We start from the raw sequence: 16,796 nt of genomic DNA, 5'->3' as shown, positions 1-16,796 counted from the left end.
CATGTACATAACACTAGAAAAACATTCAACACACATGTAAACAGAATGATCCCATACACTCAACGATTTTCACACTTGCACTTAGTGAACACAGAAAGGAATGCAATTGGTGAGCCAGAAAGTGAACTTGAGGCGAATGACAACCTGGATCCTCAAGCCAGGTACGTCTTAAGGCCAAGAATTTAACTCTTAAAATCAGGGTTGGGTTTTTGACGTCAAAAACTGGTTTAAACTGTCAAAAACTGGTTTAAACCGTCAAAAACTGTCGAAAACCGTCAAAAACCTAAATGAATGCCTTTTGATAATGTTTTGAACATAATAGGTGTACAACATGATGAAAAACTTACTTTTTGGCATATTACAATGTTTTATTTTTAAACATTAATTTATTACAATAATTAAAACAAAATATTAATTATAATTTGCACTTTTGAATTTTTCAACATAAAGAGCCTAGAACATATAAAATATAATTTTATGGTTTATTTATCTAAGCTACTCATTACCTGTGTTCAATTTGTTAAGTGAATTAGAGCTGCTTATTCAAAATATGTATGATAGGGCATCAGGGTTAGGTTTTTGACCCCAGAAACTAACTCGGTATTAAAACTATCAAAATCTTACTGTCAATGATGTCAAATAGTTTTTGTTAACTTGATAGATATGTTAAATAACAAAAACACACACTTTTATTTAGATTAAAGGGTTTTATATTCAGAATTATAATTACTGAGGAAAATATATATATTTTGATATTTTAAATTTTCTGATCTGCCCAAAATTTTATTCCATATAAAATTTCTGACGCAGCATCTGTTAATGCACTAACTAAACTCATTTATTTTCGCCTGAAAATTTCTTAGATCAGTGTGTATAAATTCACACAGCTTTAAAGAGTATTTTCAACCAAAGCAGAGCTGACAAGACTTGATACCCAAAGCATTTGTTTTGCACGTTTGAATACAGCTTCAATTGGAAAACCATTGCATTATAAATACTAGTAAATGTACCATATCATAGTGCAAAAGTAAGAATAAACCAAGTTTGACATATACAAGCTAGCATTGCCAAATTAAATGACATTTTAGTCCTACAATTTAGTATTTTGATCGCTAGATATATTTCAATGTTATGTGCAATAAGAGTATTGTTTTAAGTATCAGTGGTTATCTAGATAATTGAATAATAACAGAAATCAACATTACATACATGATGTAATAAACTTTTTTAAACACTTATCTGTTGTAAAAAGAGTGCAGCAGATAGTTTATATCAATGCATATATATAAGCAGTTGAAGAAATTTTGGAAGGTCAAGAATCATCTTGAATCAAAGAATGTCAAATCGTTCCACAGTTTTCCATTCAATGTTCATGTTATGCTTTATTCAAATTTTATAAGAAAAAAAAAACATATATTGTCCAAAATAATTCTGTCGGGAGTAGAAAATTATTTTAGAATCTTATTAAATATTTATTCTTTGTATAACATAGTCACTTTAAACATTACATGCAATTAACGTGTGCATTTTCAATGGGAATCTTTATATCGAAAAGCAATATTTGAGGTTTTTGACAAAGGTTTTTGACGGAGGGTTTTTGACGTGACAGTTAAAATGCGGTTTAAACCGTCAAAAACTGCCATGTGTCAAAAACCTGCCAACCCTGCTTAAAATGATGCCATTCAAATTTTTCAAGATGCAAAATTTTTCTGATTGATTGTATGAGTGTTTTGAGATATACTTTCATGAGATATACTATCCATGCCTACAACATAATTTTTTTTCAGTGCAGGCATTGTAAGATAACTTGTGTTGAGGTGATACAATTGCCATTGATTTGTTATGTCTATGCATAACTTGAACTATAACACCTCCACATTGATCCCGTGGTTGAGTTGCAGTTTGACATATGAAACAATATATATATATATATATATATAAATATATAAAATCAGATCAATTTAAAATTTAACAGTAATTTTAATGTTGCAGATCTCAAGGATAGTTGTTAATGATTGTATGAAATGACAAATTTTAATTTTGGTTGTTCTCGAATGTTTTGATAACAGTGTTTACCAACGAATTCACGCATCACATTTTAAATTTTGAATGAATCTTGAACAAGCCCTGTTGTAAATACAAAGTCAGTATAGATGGAAATTTTTGAATATAATTTGTTTTTGTTTGTTGAATTTGAATTATTTGAGACAGACATTGTTTCGATTGCAGTGTGCCAAATTGTACATGAAATTTGATTGAATTTTTTTGGAATTTGAATTTTGTTCTAGAGTTGAGATTGCATGATGTTTAGAGAGATCAAAATCAAAATCTTTTTTAGAGTTGGTGAATGTGTCTAATGAGTTTTTTTCTTCATCATTGCAGAGCAAAGCAATTGTTAATATTGACATTTTTTCTTGAATTCTCAATTTACATGAGTTGTTGATAATGACGTTTGTGGTATTGATGTATATGTTTGGATTTTGTGAATGTGTATTATTTGTCCTGGCGTCACTATCTCTACTCGATTGTTTTTGGTATATAGTCACATGCATTTTCTCCAAATTGAATATAAATCAGAATTTTGGCAAATCTGTAAGGCAAGCAATAGCATGCAGGTGGTAAGTGTGGAGAGGGAAGGAGTGACCGCCAGGAGAGGTGTGCTGTTTTGTAACATATCAATATAACCAAGAATATTTTTTTTCCTTTTGAAATATGTACACAAACATACTGGAGCAACGATGAGCTGCATCATGACCATACCACACCAGGGTCCATTCATGGTTTGTCAGGGCCAAAGCACCTTCACAGCGCCATCATCGAGGTATTATCATCAAGTCACCATTACAGCACCCTTGCAGGCTTCATCGAGGCATCGTCGATCAGGCTTCATATCGAGGCATCTTCGAACAGGCTTCATCGAGGCATCTTCGACCAAGCTTCATCAAGGCATCGTTGACCAGGCCAAAGTGGCACCAGAAGACACACACCAGCATGCAAAGCGGTGGACAGAATTGGACACTATGAAACATAATGAACTGGTAAATTTAGTTGAAACTCCGTCATTAATTTCCTCGGTGGCAAGTTTTCTAAAGGGGGAGGTATGATATATAGATAATTTCCCTGCTTAATTCAACTGTAACCGTAAGTGATAACTTGGGAACACTACGCTGTTTGGCGACAGAGGATGAAAGCTCCAGGATCGAGCTCCAGAAAAATTGCTGAGAGGAGTGACAGAAAACAGCAACAAGTGCGGACCCCTCTGCCTGGCGGCGGTGAGTAAAATATGACTCATTTCCCTCCCACAATTTGCCACCTTGCGTAACTGAACAAATATGTAAATTTTAAAGTTTGAATTGAAGAATGGATGTGGAATAAAAAGGAGCAATAGAACCTGGAATTAAGAGTAATTAGTTTGAATTGCAGTGTCTAATTTTAATTGATACAACCGGCTTTTCGTATGAATAGAGAAAATTCTCTCCCAAAGAAATTTTAAAAAACTAACCCTGAAAAAACAATTTAAATCTTTGGAATAAAATATCAATTTGTTTTTCCGTTTTTTTATGAAAGTCACACTTTTTTGTGATTCTAAATCAGGCCTAGTTTTGTTTACATGAAGCTCAGAACCGAAGTTCTCCACAAAATCCACGCCCGAACCTCCAGCTTTTTCTCCCAATCTGAAGGAAAACTCCAAACTCTGTCTCCTCAAAACAAATTTTCAACTTCCATAGGGTCCTCCTGTTGATTTTACGTCCTCTTCGGCTCCTCCGTAGAGAATCTCGGATTCGCTCTGTCTTCTAATTTTTCTTTCCGTACTACATTTTAATTTGAGGCCTCAAGCAAGGGCAATTCCATTGGACTTTAGCGTGAACATTCCTGAGAAGATCTGTGCTATTCATCTGCCCTAATTAATTTTGCCCCTTCCTAAATAATTAGAATGTCAAAGCGCATAGGTGGCCAAATTAATACCTAAGGCCACCCCTATGTTACTTGCAGAGCACAAGTGCTCTAATGGGCAATGCCGCTTTGTATTTAGATCCCTCTCTTACATCCATTTCTAATCCTTAGGGGCCTTCAAGTATTACGTAAGCAGATTTTTAGCAATTTTTGACCCCCACCCCCTGTCAGCAAAAGTCAGCAAAACACTGACCCCTCTCGACCCCCTGTCAGCAAAATTTCGTCAGCAGCTTAGGATATTTCATATCTTCAAAAAGGGTGGTTGATGACGTAAGCAACCCTCAAACCCCCCCCCTTGTCATCAAAAGTCAGCAAATCCAAAACCCCCTTTCCCCCCCCCCTCGATGCTGACGTAATATACTTGAATGACCCCCTACTATTCATTAATTCGAAAATTTCATTATTCTCATTATCCATAACTTCTCTACACCTATGCCTCACGTACCAAATCTCACTCTATGACAGCTCCTATTCATGTATTTTAGAACACCTTTCTTCTGTTAGCCAGCCCCATGCATTGCCAGGTGACGATTACACACCCGTGTGGAAGTCGCACCGGCAGTTAGGTTAAGGGTAACCTATACATGATGACTCAATGTCTTTCAAATATCCTCGCTCTTCAGTACACTCTTTCTTTCCAAGTTGCGTTCAAATTGCATCTTCTTTCAAGTGAAGGTCCAGAATCTATTGACGTCAACTATTCATGTATTTTCCCTCTTACATTCCTATTTCATAGCTTCATACCTTGCCAGATGAATTGTGCTTCATCGGCAGTTGGCCTAAAGCACCATCTTCTTTTCCTACATAATCTTTTATAACTCGTGACCCTCCTGCACGCATCCTTTACGAATACCAAATGCCAAGTCTCAATATAATACCTGTTACCTAGTCACTTTTCAAAAATAATCTTTTAATAATAATAATAAAAAAAAATAATCAATAAATCAAAATAATAATAAAGAAATCAAAAATCAAAATAATAATAAATAAATCAAAAATCAAAATAATAATAAATAAATCAAAAATCAAAAAATAAATAAATCAAAAAAATAATCTTTTAAATAAATATTCATCCTTAAACAATTACCATTTAAATAAATTCAAATTTCAACTTATTACCTTTATATTCAAATAATTATGAATAATTATGAGCGGAGCAGACCCGCTCATACTATATACGTCTGCTACAGACTATATATGCAGTACAAACTTGATAACTCAACAACCACACACACACACAGTAACTCAATATTTGTTATTCTCGTAGTTGAAACAGTACTAAATTCAATAGTGGAAAACCTCTTTAACTCAACACTTGATGACCACATTCTGCTCAAGTCAATTATGATTACTACATGATTTCAAGTCATTTTTAGAAATCACACATGTTGACCAGTTTGAAAAAATTTAACAACATTACTCTCATGCATGAAGTACAGATGACTGGGTAAAAAGCAAAAATAATTGGGAAGAAAAGTCACATTCCTCTATGGGGAATTGAACTACCAACCTTGCACACTTTCCGGGCACGTGTTCTACCATTAAGCTACATTTTCTTCCCTAAGAACACTGTGTAACCAATTTCATTACAAGTTGTTACTGAGTCAGAAGGCTGTCTATTGCACAGTCCTGTTCAGCCTAGAGGAACACAGTGTTCTTAGGAAAGAAAATTTCTGTCCTAGGTAGCTTAATGGAAGAGCACACCAGAGCCGCAACTAGGGGGGAGAGAAGGAGGGTCTCATGCCCTGGGCGCTGGACCAGGGGGCACAAATTCTATTCTTAAACCTCTCCTTCAACATTACAAGGGGGCACCAAAATGTGCACTTGCCCAGGGTAACCAAACATCTAATTGCGGCCCTGGAGCACAGGCCCAAAAAGTATAAGGTTTGTTATAATGCGATTTAAGTTACCAATTATACTTTTAAATTTATCGTTAAGAGGGGGTTGGCTGTGATGAGAGGAATAGACAAACCAAAACAAACTACCCAGGTTCACTAAAAACACAAAATATCAAAGTTTAAAATCATAGTTGACACAGTGAAAACACAAAACACAGTTTTTCATTTTCTTATAAATCATAATGAATGCATTTTAATCACTCTTTCTAACATCATTAAGAGGGCCCCCTGAGTTCACAGCTTCCGCTGGAATACACAGAATACTATTGGTATCGTATTTCCATATAAATAGTATATTCCTGATTAAATACAAGGACATTTTGTAAATCGAATGAGTGAAATAATGATAATAATAGACTTCAAAAATTATTCCTATATCAGTACAAATATGATCATTCTTCGTGAAAGGATAGATATAGGAAGTTAAATAAACAAGTCTAAGGGTCTCAAGCAACTTCTCCGAGTCCGGAGTGACGATGGGACCAAGAGGAGGAGGTCGTTGAGGCACCTGACGACGAGTTTCGGGAGAATATGACGATACACCGGGAATCTCTGGTTGCATGTCCTCTGGCCACTTTCAGGATCACGAATGGCACTGTTCAACGTAGATGGCCAAGGACCTTGGGCACAGACCCTCGGGGTATCTTCTGCTTCTGTTTGCTACTGTACCGTGTCGACGACCGAGGACCCAAGTTACGGGCCCTCGGGATATCTTCAGTTTTTAGAATGCCACAGTCCAGCGTCGACGACCAAGGACCCTGATTGCGGGCCCTCAGAATGATTTCAGTTCTCGAAGGGTACTTAAGGTTCCAGCTGTGTGATGAATAACTGTTTAAGATAACAGTAGGATACTTATTACATGAGGGTCCTTACGCACAGTTATCTTCTGTCCGGAGGTGCTGATTCGTACCTCCAATCTCTTGCATGACATTCTCCTTTCACAGACCCTGATTTTCGAAGTCGTTTCACTCACCCACTGTCAAAAAATCATCACGAATCTCTGGTACAACATTTGACTACTAATTTTGTTTATAACAAAAAAACCTTTACAAGATACCCACGAATCATTAGGGCTCAGCTAACTGCCTGCACCCCCAAGGGGCCTCACTTCTCCACGCACTACATTTTTTTAACCTCTTTCTTTCAAGTCACCAAAACCAACTCTTTGACAAAAGGGGGATGCTCGCCCTTCGAGAGAGGAAAAGAAGCCAAAGGTGACTTTCTACGTCACAAAGGTCAGGGTCGTGTCACGTCCGCCGAGAGAAGAATTTCCAGGAGCGTTGCAGAATGCAAGCCAAAGCATATCAGGGAACATTTGCGAGGGAGAAAAGAATGAGAAGAGGATATTGTGTTACATTGAAGCTATCAGAGCAAAGAATAGCTGCGTGGCCACCTGTGCCTGGTTCTAACGTCTCCAAAAATGCATATGTAAAAAAATGGCAGACAATCAAAAAAAAAAATAATATAAAGAAATGTAAAAATTTATCCATCGAATTTCAACACAACAGGTTGGTGGTTTGATTTCCCAAAGAGGAATGTGACTATTCTTTCCAATAATCTTCACTTGGTATTCAGTCATCTCTACCACATATAATTAGTGAACAGGTTTATTGTTTTATTTTACTCTTGTGTGTTTCAAATATTGCTTTATTGTTTCTGTCAATTGTTTGTTGATTGATATGATTCAAAGATTCTCCCTCCACACCTTTATATAAACTGAAGAGCCAAAAAAACTGGTAAAGGCATGCGTATGCAAATAAAGAGATATGGAACAAATCAGAGTATGGCGCCATGGTCGGCAACGCCTATATAACACAACAAGTGTCTGGCATAGTTGTTAGATCGGTTACTGCTGCTACAATGGCAGGTTATCGAGATTTAAGTGAGTTTGAACGTGGTGTTATAGTCGGCGCACGAGAGATGGGACATAGCATCTCCGAAGTAGCGATGGAATTTGGATTTTCACGTACGACCATTTCACGAGTGTGCCGTGAATATTGGGAATCCGGTAAAAAATTAAATCTACGACATCGCTGCGGCTGGAAAAAGATCATGCAAGAACGGGACCAACGAAGATTGGCGAGAATCATTAAACGTGACAGACGTGAAACCCTTCCGCAAATTGCTGCAGATTTCAATGCTGGGCCATCAACAAGTGTCAGCGTGCGAACCATTCAACGAAACATCATCGATATGGGCTTTCGGAGCCGAAGGCCCACTCGTGTACCCTTGATGACTGCATGACACAAAGCTTTACGCCTCGCCTGCGCCCGACAACACGACATTGGACTGTTGAGGATTGGAAACACGTTGCCTGGTCTGACGAGTCTCGGTTCCAATTTCTTCGAGCTGATGGACGTGTACGGGTATGGAGACAACCTCATGAATCCATGGACCCTACATGTCAACAGGGGACTGTTCAAGCTGGTGGAGGCTCTGTGATGGTATGGGGCGTGTGCAGTTGGCGTGATATGGGACCCCTGATACGTTTAGATACGACTCTGACAGGTGACAAGTACGTAAGCATCCTGTCTGATCACCTGCACCCATTCATGTCCATTGTGCATTCCGACGGACTTGGACAATTTCAGCAGGACAATGCGACACCCCACACGTCCAGAATTGCTACAAAGTGGCTCCAGGAACTTTCTTCTGACATTAGACACTTCCGCTGGCCACCTAGATCCCCAGACATGAACATTATTGAACATATCTGGGATGCCTTGCAATGTGCTGTTCAGAAGAGGTCTCCACCCCCTCTGTCTCCTATGGATTTATGGACAGCCCTGCAGGATTCATGGTGTCAATTACCTCCAGCACTATCTCAGACATTAGTCGAGTCCATGCCACGTCGTGTTGCGGCACTTCTGTGGGCTCGTAGGGGCCCTAAACGATATTAGGCAGGTTCACTAGTTTTTTTGGCTCTTCAGTGTATATAGGTAGGGTTACTTCCCATTATTTTTTGGTTTGTAATCTGAAAACTCAACCTGTGGACCTAGAAAACCACAGACAGATGTCAATGATTTCTGAATTTTTTGAGCAAAAGATTCAAAATATTTTGGTCCAGAAAGCTAGATTAAAATATTTTAAGAGTGAGAATGAAAGTTATTTTGGGCAACTGCACTACTCATTGGCAAATAACAGATCTTTCAGCAATCAAAATATGCCTTTTCCACCTAATTTAGGATTATTCTGCATGCGAAAATTTTTTGTAGAAAATTACAGATCAAAATACTTTATAAATATTTTATGAATTTGTAAATGATGGAGTATAAAATTTTTCAACAATTTTCAAGCAAAAAAATGTAACAATTTTTAAAAATTATTAAAGGTGAAATGAAATAAAACTAACTTAATATCCGCTTCTTAAGTTGGTATGCTTTTGATCTGCTTGGTGTGTTGAGTTAGAGGTTCCACTGCATATGCAAGTTACTGATAATAATATTGCAATGGCAACAGAAAAATATTTGTGTGGTAATAACTTACAATTTGTCCAGGATTCAACTCTAGTTTTAATAATTTGTGAGCACATTCTTCGAAGTCCAAACTTGACTGAATGGTGAGATATATATTTCTTCGCAATGCCACTAAGTTTGTTTCAGTCATGTCATGAATTTTATTCTCTTCTTCATCTACAAAGGGATCAATAATTAACAAGGTATATTAATTTTATTTCTATTTTTTATCAATAACTAATGTTAAAAATTCTAATATAAAACTCATACATGCAAGTACCTTAAGCAGAAAATTTTTGTTCAGCATGTACCTAAGGCCGAGTATACATTATAAAAGTCTAATAAAAGATCTGAAGAGAGCTTGATAAAAATGTCAACCACCATTTACTCTCAAGTACTAATATATCATAAAATTTATGGCTCATTTTTCCTCTCTAGATGTTCTTTTCCCCTTTAAGCAGCTCAATATGTTTCTTGTCTGGGTGCATCCTTCAGTTGATGAACTTGTGTAATTCATGCTTACTTCCACATTATTGCAGTTGGATTCTATTTTCAGTTTCATGTTTTATTTATCCTAGAAATTCACCTTGACATGACCTGTTGCACAGAAAGGGATAGGTATACACCACACAACAAAATATAATCAGTAAATTTTTAGTTTTTTCCGAGAAATTCTCATTAACATAATTTTTTAAAATTAGTTTGTTGTGTTTAGATTTACAGATATTCGGCCGAACCGAATATTTGGCAAAAGAGCCAAATATTTGTCCCATTTCTACCTTATATGTGTCATAAGAGAAAACAGAGAAGGGGGAGGTAGAGCTCACCAATTTGTCATAACCACATTTGATTGTTGGCAGGGTTGACCATAAAGTGAAGATGGGTTGACAATGTAATTCACCTTTTGTGCATTATGACTGAATAAAGTGGCAGTTTGAGAAATGGTATGATACATTAGCTTATTGATAAAAGCAAATTGTGAGTTAATCAGAGATGCTGCTGTACTCTAATTTACTTTGGTCCCAGAACCCAGGGTATTCAAAAAATCTAGGTCCCTTTTGAGTGAAAGTGGGTCCCTCTCAAAAAAAAAGTATTTCCCCTTCCCTTATAATTCAATGGTATCTCTATGAATTGTTTTCCAGTATGCCCCAGGTCTTTGATCACCTGCTTATATTTCTCCGTTGGGACAGAGCAGAGGGCCCATCTTCTGGGTAGGAAAAGGAGGTATCTCTGTAAATCAAATAATTCATTTCTAAAAACATGTTCTGTCCAAAGGTTTATTTACTTTCATTATCTACTAGTAGCAAAAGCTTCTGATAATTGAACATGTGGAATTTAACACATGTATTAAATCTAAAAACACACAGTCCATTTCGCTTATAATGTTCCCATTTAGAATGTTTTTCCACTTGGTACAAGTGGTACATTCAAAATGTTCAAAATGTTCAAAATTTTCAATGGGATGGATAGGATGGACCATGAACTTTTAGTACACCGCCAATCGACTGCTTTTACAAGGGGACACCAGTATCGATTGGTGAGGGACAATGCAAGGTTATGGTGTCGCAGGGAATTTTTCTCCAATAGGGTTGTTAATAAATGGAATAGCTTACCCCCGGAGGTAGTAAATTGTAACACAATTGACACGTTTAAAAAGAAATACGATAAACATGTTGGGGTAAATCGAGAAGCTATCCATTCTTAGAATAAGACAACCATAAGTAATCTTTATGGGCATCGTATAATATTTTATCATGTGTATATATTGTTTGTAATTTGTGTTAATTGCATTTTTAATTGGGTTGCTGTATTTTTGAAACATATGACAACCATATTTTTATGGGCATCTTTTTATCAGCCACCTCGTTGGGCATTTTGCCTGTTGTGGCGTTGTATTTGTATTTGTATTTGTATTTGTATTATTTTCGTCGTCCCAACTCTAAATAATTCCCATTAAGATTTCTTGTTTAAAGTGTTTTCTTTGCTTACAACATCTTTTATGAGTTTTTTAAAAAATGTTATAAGCAGGATCCACTGTAAGTAAAAGTTAGAGGCCCACATTTATATATTTACTAATAAATCAATCTATATATTCCCTTCTGACTGATTTTCCATTTCTTTAAAAAATCTTAGCTCTTTCAATAATATCTTCTAATTTAAATTTAAAGCAAAGGAGATTCTCTGTCTGAGTACTTTCTCTGTCAAATACCTATCTCCTGATTCCCTATTAATATAAATCATTGTGAAGCAATTTCCTGGTAAAATGACTTTATTTTTCATTCCTGATGGTCCACAACTCATATCTGTCGCCATTTAACTGTCAGATATTTTCATACCTGAATATGGAAGCTATATCGGATTTGTGTTGGTGAAACTCAAGTGTACAAGGATGATGTCACTCTCTGCTACCATATGAAGATTTTTTAACAACTGGCTGTTGCGAAGATGAATTTTGGAAAGAGAAAATTCAACTGCCTTGCAGGGAATCCAACCCATGTCCTTTCACTTTCCGGGTGAATGCCCTAGACCTCTAGATCAGTGGTTCTAAACCTTTTTTTGTCCATGGCCCCCTTTCAACCATTTCTCATTCCTGTGGCCCCCTTGCGAACATGAGTAATTTTCTACTCCCCCTTCATTTCTCCCCCCTCCTCCCGTTTTCCCATTAGAAAATAGTTATTTAAAAATTGTCCGAAGTATAAATATTTTTGAATTTAATTTGATTAATTTTTAATTTATGAAAATAACGAAAAAGCAAAATAAACATAATAGAGTACAGTAAAAATAGAATAAATCCCTTGTGATCACAAAGTGTCTGTATCATCGTAATGTTACTTTTTGTGAAGTTTATTGTTTTGTGTTTTCTCAGTCTGATTTGTATGTTTTATGTGTTGTGTCAGTCCAATTTAAAAAAAATATTTTTAATCAATGTAAACTCTGCGCTTGAAGACGGCACAATGTCATCAAGTTACAGTACTGGATGAAATTTTTATTATTTCCAAATTAGTTTTTTCGTGTAAAAGAGTATGGTTTCATTGAGAAATATCAGTTGTAGCTTCCAAAATACGCATTCTTATAATGATAAAAATTGCAAAAAGTGGTAGCAAGCAGTTTTGTTAATTTTATTCTCTTCATGCGGATAAAAGTAGTAATGAGGGAGTAGCCACACAAATGAATCACAATTGAAAAGTTCAACCTTCCACATTGTTTTCAACAATAATATATGTATCAAGGATATAGGTTCATGTTGTAGCCCTACTATGAATTCAAAAAAAAAACTAAAATGCGTGTGAAAATTTTTTTTAAATATTTGTTTGAACCATTCATTCCAGAGAAATCATGTACGCAGTGACAAAACTGTTCGTGTGAACATAATAATGATTCATTATCAGGATTTCAAGCCCATCGGAAAATATAAATAATCAGATTTTCAAATACGAAAATTATCAGTTTGTTGACTTCAATTTTGATACGGTCAAAATCTGATATTTCATTGGATGACAAGCTTCAAGTGGAGATTCAAGTGGCTTTTTGGTTCATAATGTGACCGCTCTCTCGCAGGCGAGCGAAGCAACGTGCGTGTTGGCTTAAACACAACACAATATTTCACATAACAGTCGTACTATATTTAATATAAAGGGCGTGTAGGTAACGGAGCATATGACATTTTCCTGGCGAACCATTGGTCCTAGAGGCATACTTCCAATTGGAAAAAGTACCCGAATAATGTGTAGTACTCAGATATTTGATTCATGTTGCCAGGGGTTACAGAGCCATTAAAATAAAAATGTTAACTTTTTATGCGGACACCCTGTGCCCCAAAACTCAATTGGAAAGTTGTTTCCTGGTCTCCGACAAAAAAATTCAACGTGTCTAAGTGCAATATTCACTGAGATATTCCAAGAAAGTTGAAAAAAAACAGCATTAAATGAGGGGAATCCATTTTACCCGCATTGAATGCTGTTTTTTCCCAAATTTCCTCAATTTTTTGAATTCGCATATCTCGGTGAATATTGCACTTAGAAACGTGAAATTATTTTAGTTGGCATCGGGAAAGACAGAGCAACAACTTCTTAATTGGGTTCTTTGGCACACGGGGACGGTACAAAAAGTTGTTTTTTTTATTTTATAGCTATACAACCCCTTACAAAATGAATGACATATCTAAGTTGGACAAGTGATTTGGATACTTTTTCTAGTTGGGTATGTCTCTAAGATTAATGACTCACCAGTAAAGTGCCATATGCCCTGTTACCCATGCAGCCTCCAAATACACGTAAAAAAATAGCTTGAGATGAAATACAGTCGACTCTCATTGTAACAAATACCATTACAACGGGAAAAATATCATTTTAACGAAAACTTTTCTAATCCCTCGCATAGGTTTACATAGGAACAACATAAAAATCTGGAATTCCTTTGTAACGAAATTTCGTTATTTCAAAGTGATTTCTCGGGGTCTCTTGGAGTTCCGGTCTAATGGGGTTTGACCAAAGCGTATTAATAAAGGGTCTTTAATACGCTTTGGGTTTGACTGTATTTCCCCCCAAAAAAATCTGACAGTGAAAATCTTTGCAGTAAAGTAATTGAACTTCGGCAATTTGATCTGAAAACAGCCCTTTTTATAATGATTATGTTCTTTTTACTTTTATAAATTTAGGAAGGAAACAAAAGGAAGAAAGGGTGGGAAGAAAAAGAAAAATGGCCCAGACGGGCTCGGTTGTGCGTAAATACCTCGAAATTCCACTTGTGCGCAAGGGGATTCGTTCCTCACTCTCAGTTTTATGACAAGATTTCACATTTATGAGATGTATGGCTACGGGCACGATTAATCTCTATATATATAGCTCTTTCAATATTAAAATATTTCATTTATACGAAGCACAATTTCAATTATTTGACATTTTCATTTTGATTTGAACTCCAAATCTTTGGCATTTAGACATTTCCAACTATCAAATCCAAGCAGTTTTTGCAGATTGTGAAAACGCGTCGCTGAATTGGTTTTGCATGCGTATTATCAACACTAAGAACCATAAATTTTAGGTTGACAGATACAAAGAGATGCATTAAGCGGGTTATGGACATTTCAAAGTGAAGACTTGCGTGAGAATTTATTGCACTTTTTTTAGAAATCAGCAGAGGCAGTGAGTCTCTAATAAACGGATTTAAATTGCTTTAAATGTAGTCATACGCCTTTTTAGAATTTTCTTTCTAATGTTCAAAACATTGTTTTTGCAGGCTAGGAAAATTGCATTGAAATTATTTAGGATGCTGCAGGCCAGTAGTAGGGCAGTTAAAAGGAAGCATTACAGTATCGATTAAAAAAACGTTAAGGATGTGGTGTCAATCTTGGAGGAAGTCCGAATACAGGGGCAGCTCGAGCTTACCTGCCGTCCGAGTGCGAAGCCTCATGTGCCGCCCCTACGGGTGACCCTGCCAGGAGGCTGATAGGGATTCGATGAAAGGCACCTGGAGATAAACCTGACTTTTTTCAGAAGAAAGCCGCACATAATTGTTTACCGTGCAAAATGTGCGTGACCATACGTCCGGTTTTTGAAGTAGAAAGTTTTTTGTTCTAGAATCATTTTACCATTCTTAATAAATTCCAGATAACTTAATCCTTGAAAGAGCACTTATTTTTGTGAGCCATCATCACTTATCCTGTGAAGATGATATCCAACGGGGTAATTATTATTAAGAAAATACTCTTAGCTATAAGGATGCCTAGCCAAGTTAGGGTCCGCTAAGTGAAATCTTCTGGAATCAATCAACGGGGGGCGAAGAAATTCCCATTTTTTTCAAATTAAAACAACTCCGATTTTCATCAAAAGGTAACATTTCCACTGATTTTCTTTCAAAACGGAATATTTCCAAAATTTGAATGCAGATAACTTCGTTGAATATTGGTCAAGAACAATAATATTTAAGTTTTTCATCTTTTATTTTTATAAGAAAAATTAAAAAAAAAAAAAAAATTAACATCTCAAATCTTAAATATCTTCACAACATCCAGTCTTCTGTATATCTTGAGTTAATTTATAGCCTGAAAAAGCCAAAAAATTATGAGAATTATCCCGGTCTCTTGTTGGGGCCATGGGTGAGGGAACCAAAATGGCCCTTGTAATAGAGTACAGGGGTGGCGCTTTGCCACGCGATCCATTGCGGCCACACGCGGCACCGCTTGCTAAATCCGGGGTGAATGGGTAAAAAAAAATTCTATTTGCCAAAAAAAAACCAAATTGTCGGCTCTAGAGGAGTGCAAAATTGGAAATGAAGGGCCGAAAAAATGTTTTGTTAGGAATTGTTTGGATAAATTGTGAGGGAGGGGCATGACCTTCTAAGGGTAGGGCTGACAGGACTCCAGCTTGAGGCACGGGACTAAATCCTTATAACTTTTCTTTTTTCATTCTATAAATTAACTGTAGAAGGGGTCCCGTGGAAAATCGGGAATGGGCCCTACGAAAGATTCCCTGACGCAGGAGGTAGGGGTTATGGAGGGAGCAATAGGTAGGAGGCGCAAAAAATAAGTCCCACACGGGTACAGATTTTGTCTCGAGCCGCCCAGATAGCTTCCATTCTTGTTTCTGGTATTATGATCAGAGGCCTTGTCTATTTTCTCAACGTTTCCGTTGTCGAGGTATAGTAGGATTCAAAAGCGTGATGTCGTGAATTTTTACTGTGTTAAATTTTGTGGTCTTAAGTAAAGTCTACGCTGCCGCCCCTTACAACCTGCCGCCCGAGTGCGCCGCACACCTTGCACGCTCGCTTAAGCCACCCCTGTCCCAATACATTATCACAGCAATGTAGTTTTAAAAAATTTTAAATTTTGCGGTATTTTTCCCCATGTATGATTTGATCTCTTGGAGTTCGTTATAACTGAATTCGACTTTATTTCTTTTCAGCAGAGGCAATGGATTGGCACCCCCCTTTCAAAATTCATAAAAAAAATACCCCAGAGCAATCATTCTCTATTCGATTTTTATAAATATATTCCCCATCAGACCACTCAGTGCTAGTTGAAGATAGCTTCGTGCTAAACTAGATGGCTATCCGTCTGTAATTGTATGAAAACGATGGGTTTTTTACAAGCTTTCATTTTTCACCCATCTACGTCTTGGATTACATTTACTACCAGCACTCTCAAAAGAATATCAATGAATGGTCAAAAAATCCTTGTCTGTTTTCTTTATGGCAGCCCCCTTTGAATGAAAAGTCTTCGAACACACAAGTTTCTGTCTTTACAGTTATTCCATTTTGTGTAAACCTCTTCTATAGTTTGTGTCAGGGCCTACTATCACCCCAAGTCGTAAAACCACCGAGATTACATGAACCACTTTTCTTTATTTCCTTCTTCCTCATGTTAATGTTACTTGAATGGGGAAAAATTACGAAAAAGATATTCTATGCACATTTTGTTTGAAATTAAATTTTTTTTAGTCAGAGTGACTAAAAAAATTTAATGTCACAAATTTCTTCGTGGACCCCGTAT

General features: G+C 36.5%; 1 protein-coding gene across 4 annotated transcripts in view; it reads right to left on the bottom strand.

Moving 5' to 3' along the window:
- The window catches only part of LOC149076665 (pre-mRNA-splicing factor CWC22 homolog), a 336,314-nt gene that overhangs the window by 98,881 nt on the left and 220,637 nt on the right, over positions 1–16,796 (bottom strand). For all 4 annotated transcript variants that reach the window (XM_089244291.1, XM_089244289.1, XM_089244288.1 and 1 more), the window contains exon 12: positions 9,339–9,484. In XM_089244291.1, the coding sequence (XP_089100417.1) occupies positions 9,339–9,484 (146 nt within the window). The remainder of the gene's footprint in view (positions 1–9,338; positions 9,485–16,796) is intronic.

This window comes from Pholcus phalangioides, unplaced genomic scaffold (genome assembly GCF_987345545.1).
Source record: "Pholcus phalangioides strain wild (caught in Gottingen) unplaced genomic scaffold, Ppha-v1.0 ptg000015l_1, whole genome shotgun sequence".
Classification (NCBI taxonomy): Eukaryota; Metazoa; Arthropoda; class Arachnida; order Araneae; family Pholcidae; genus Pholcus; species Pholcus phalangioides.
Note: the sequence above shows the minus strand (reverse complement) of the source record. Positions and strands in the feature narration are given on the sequence as shown.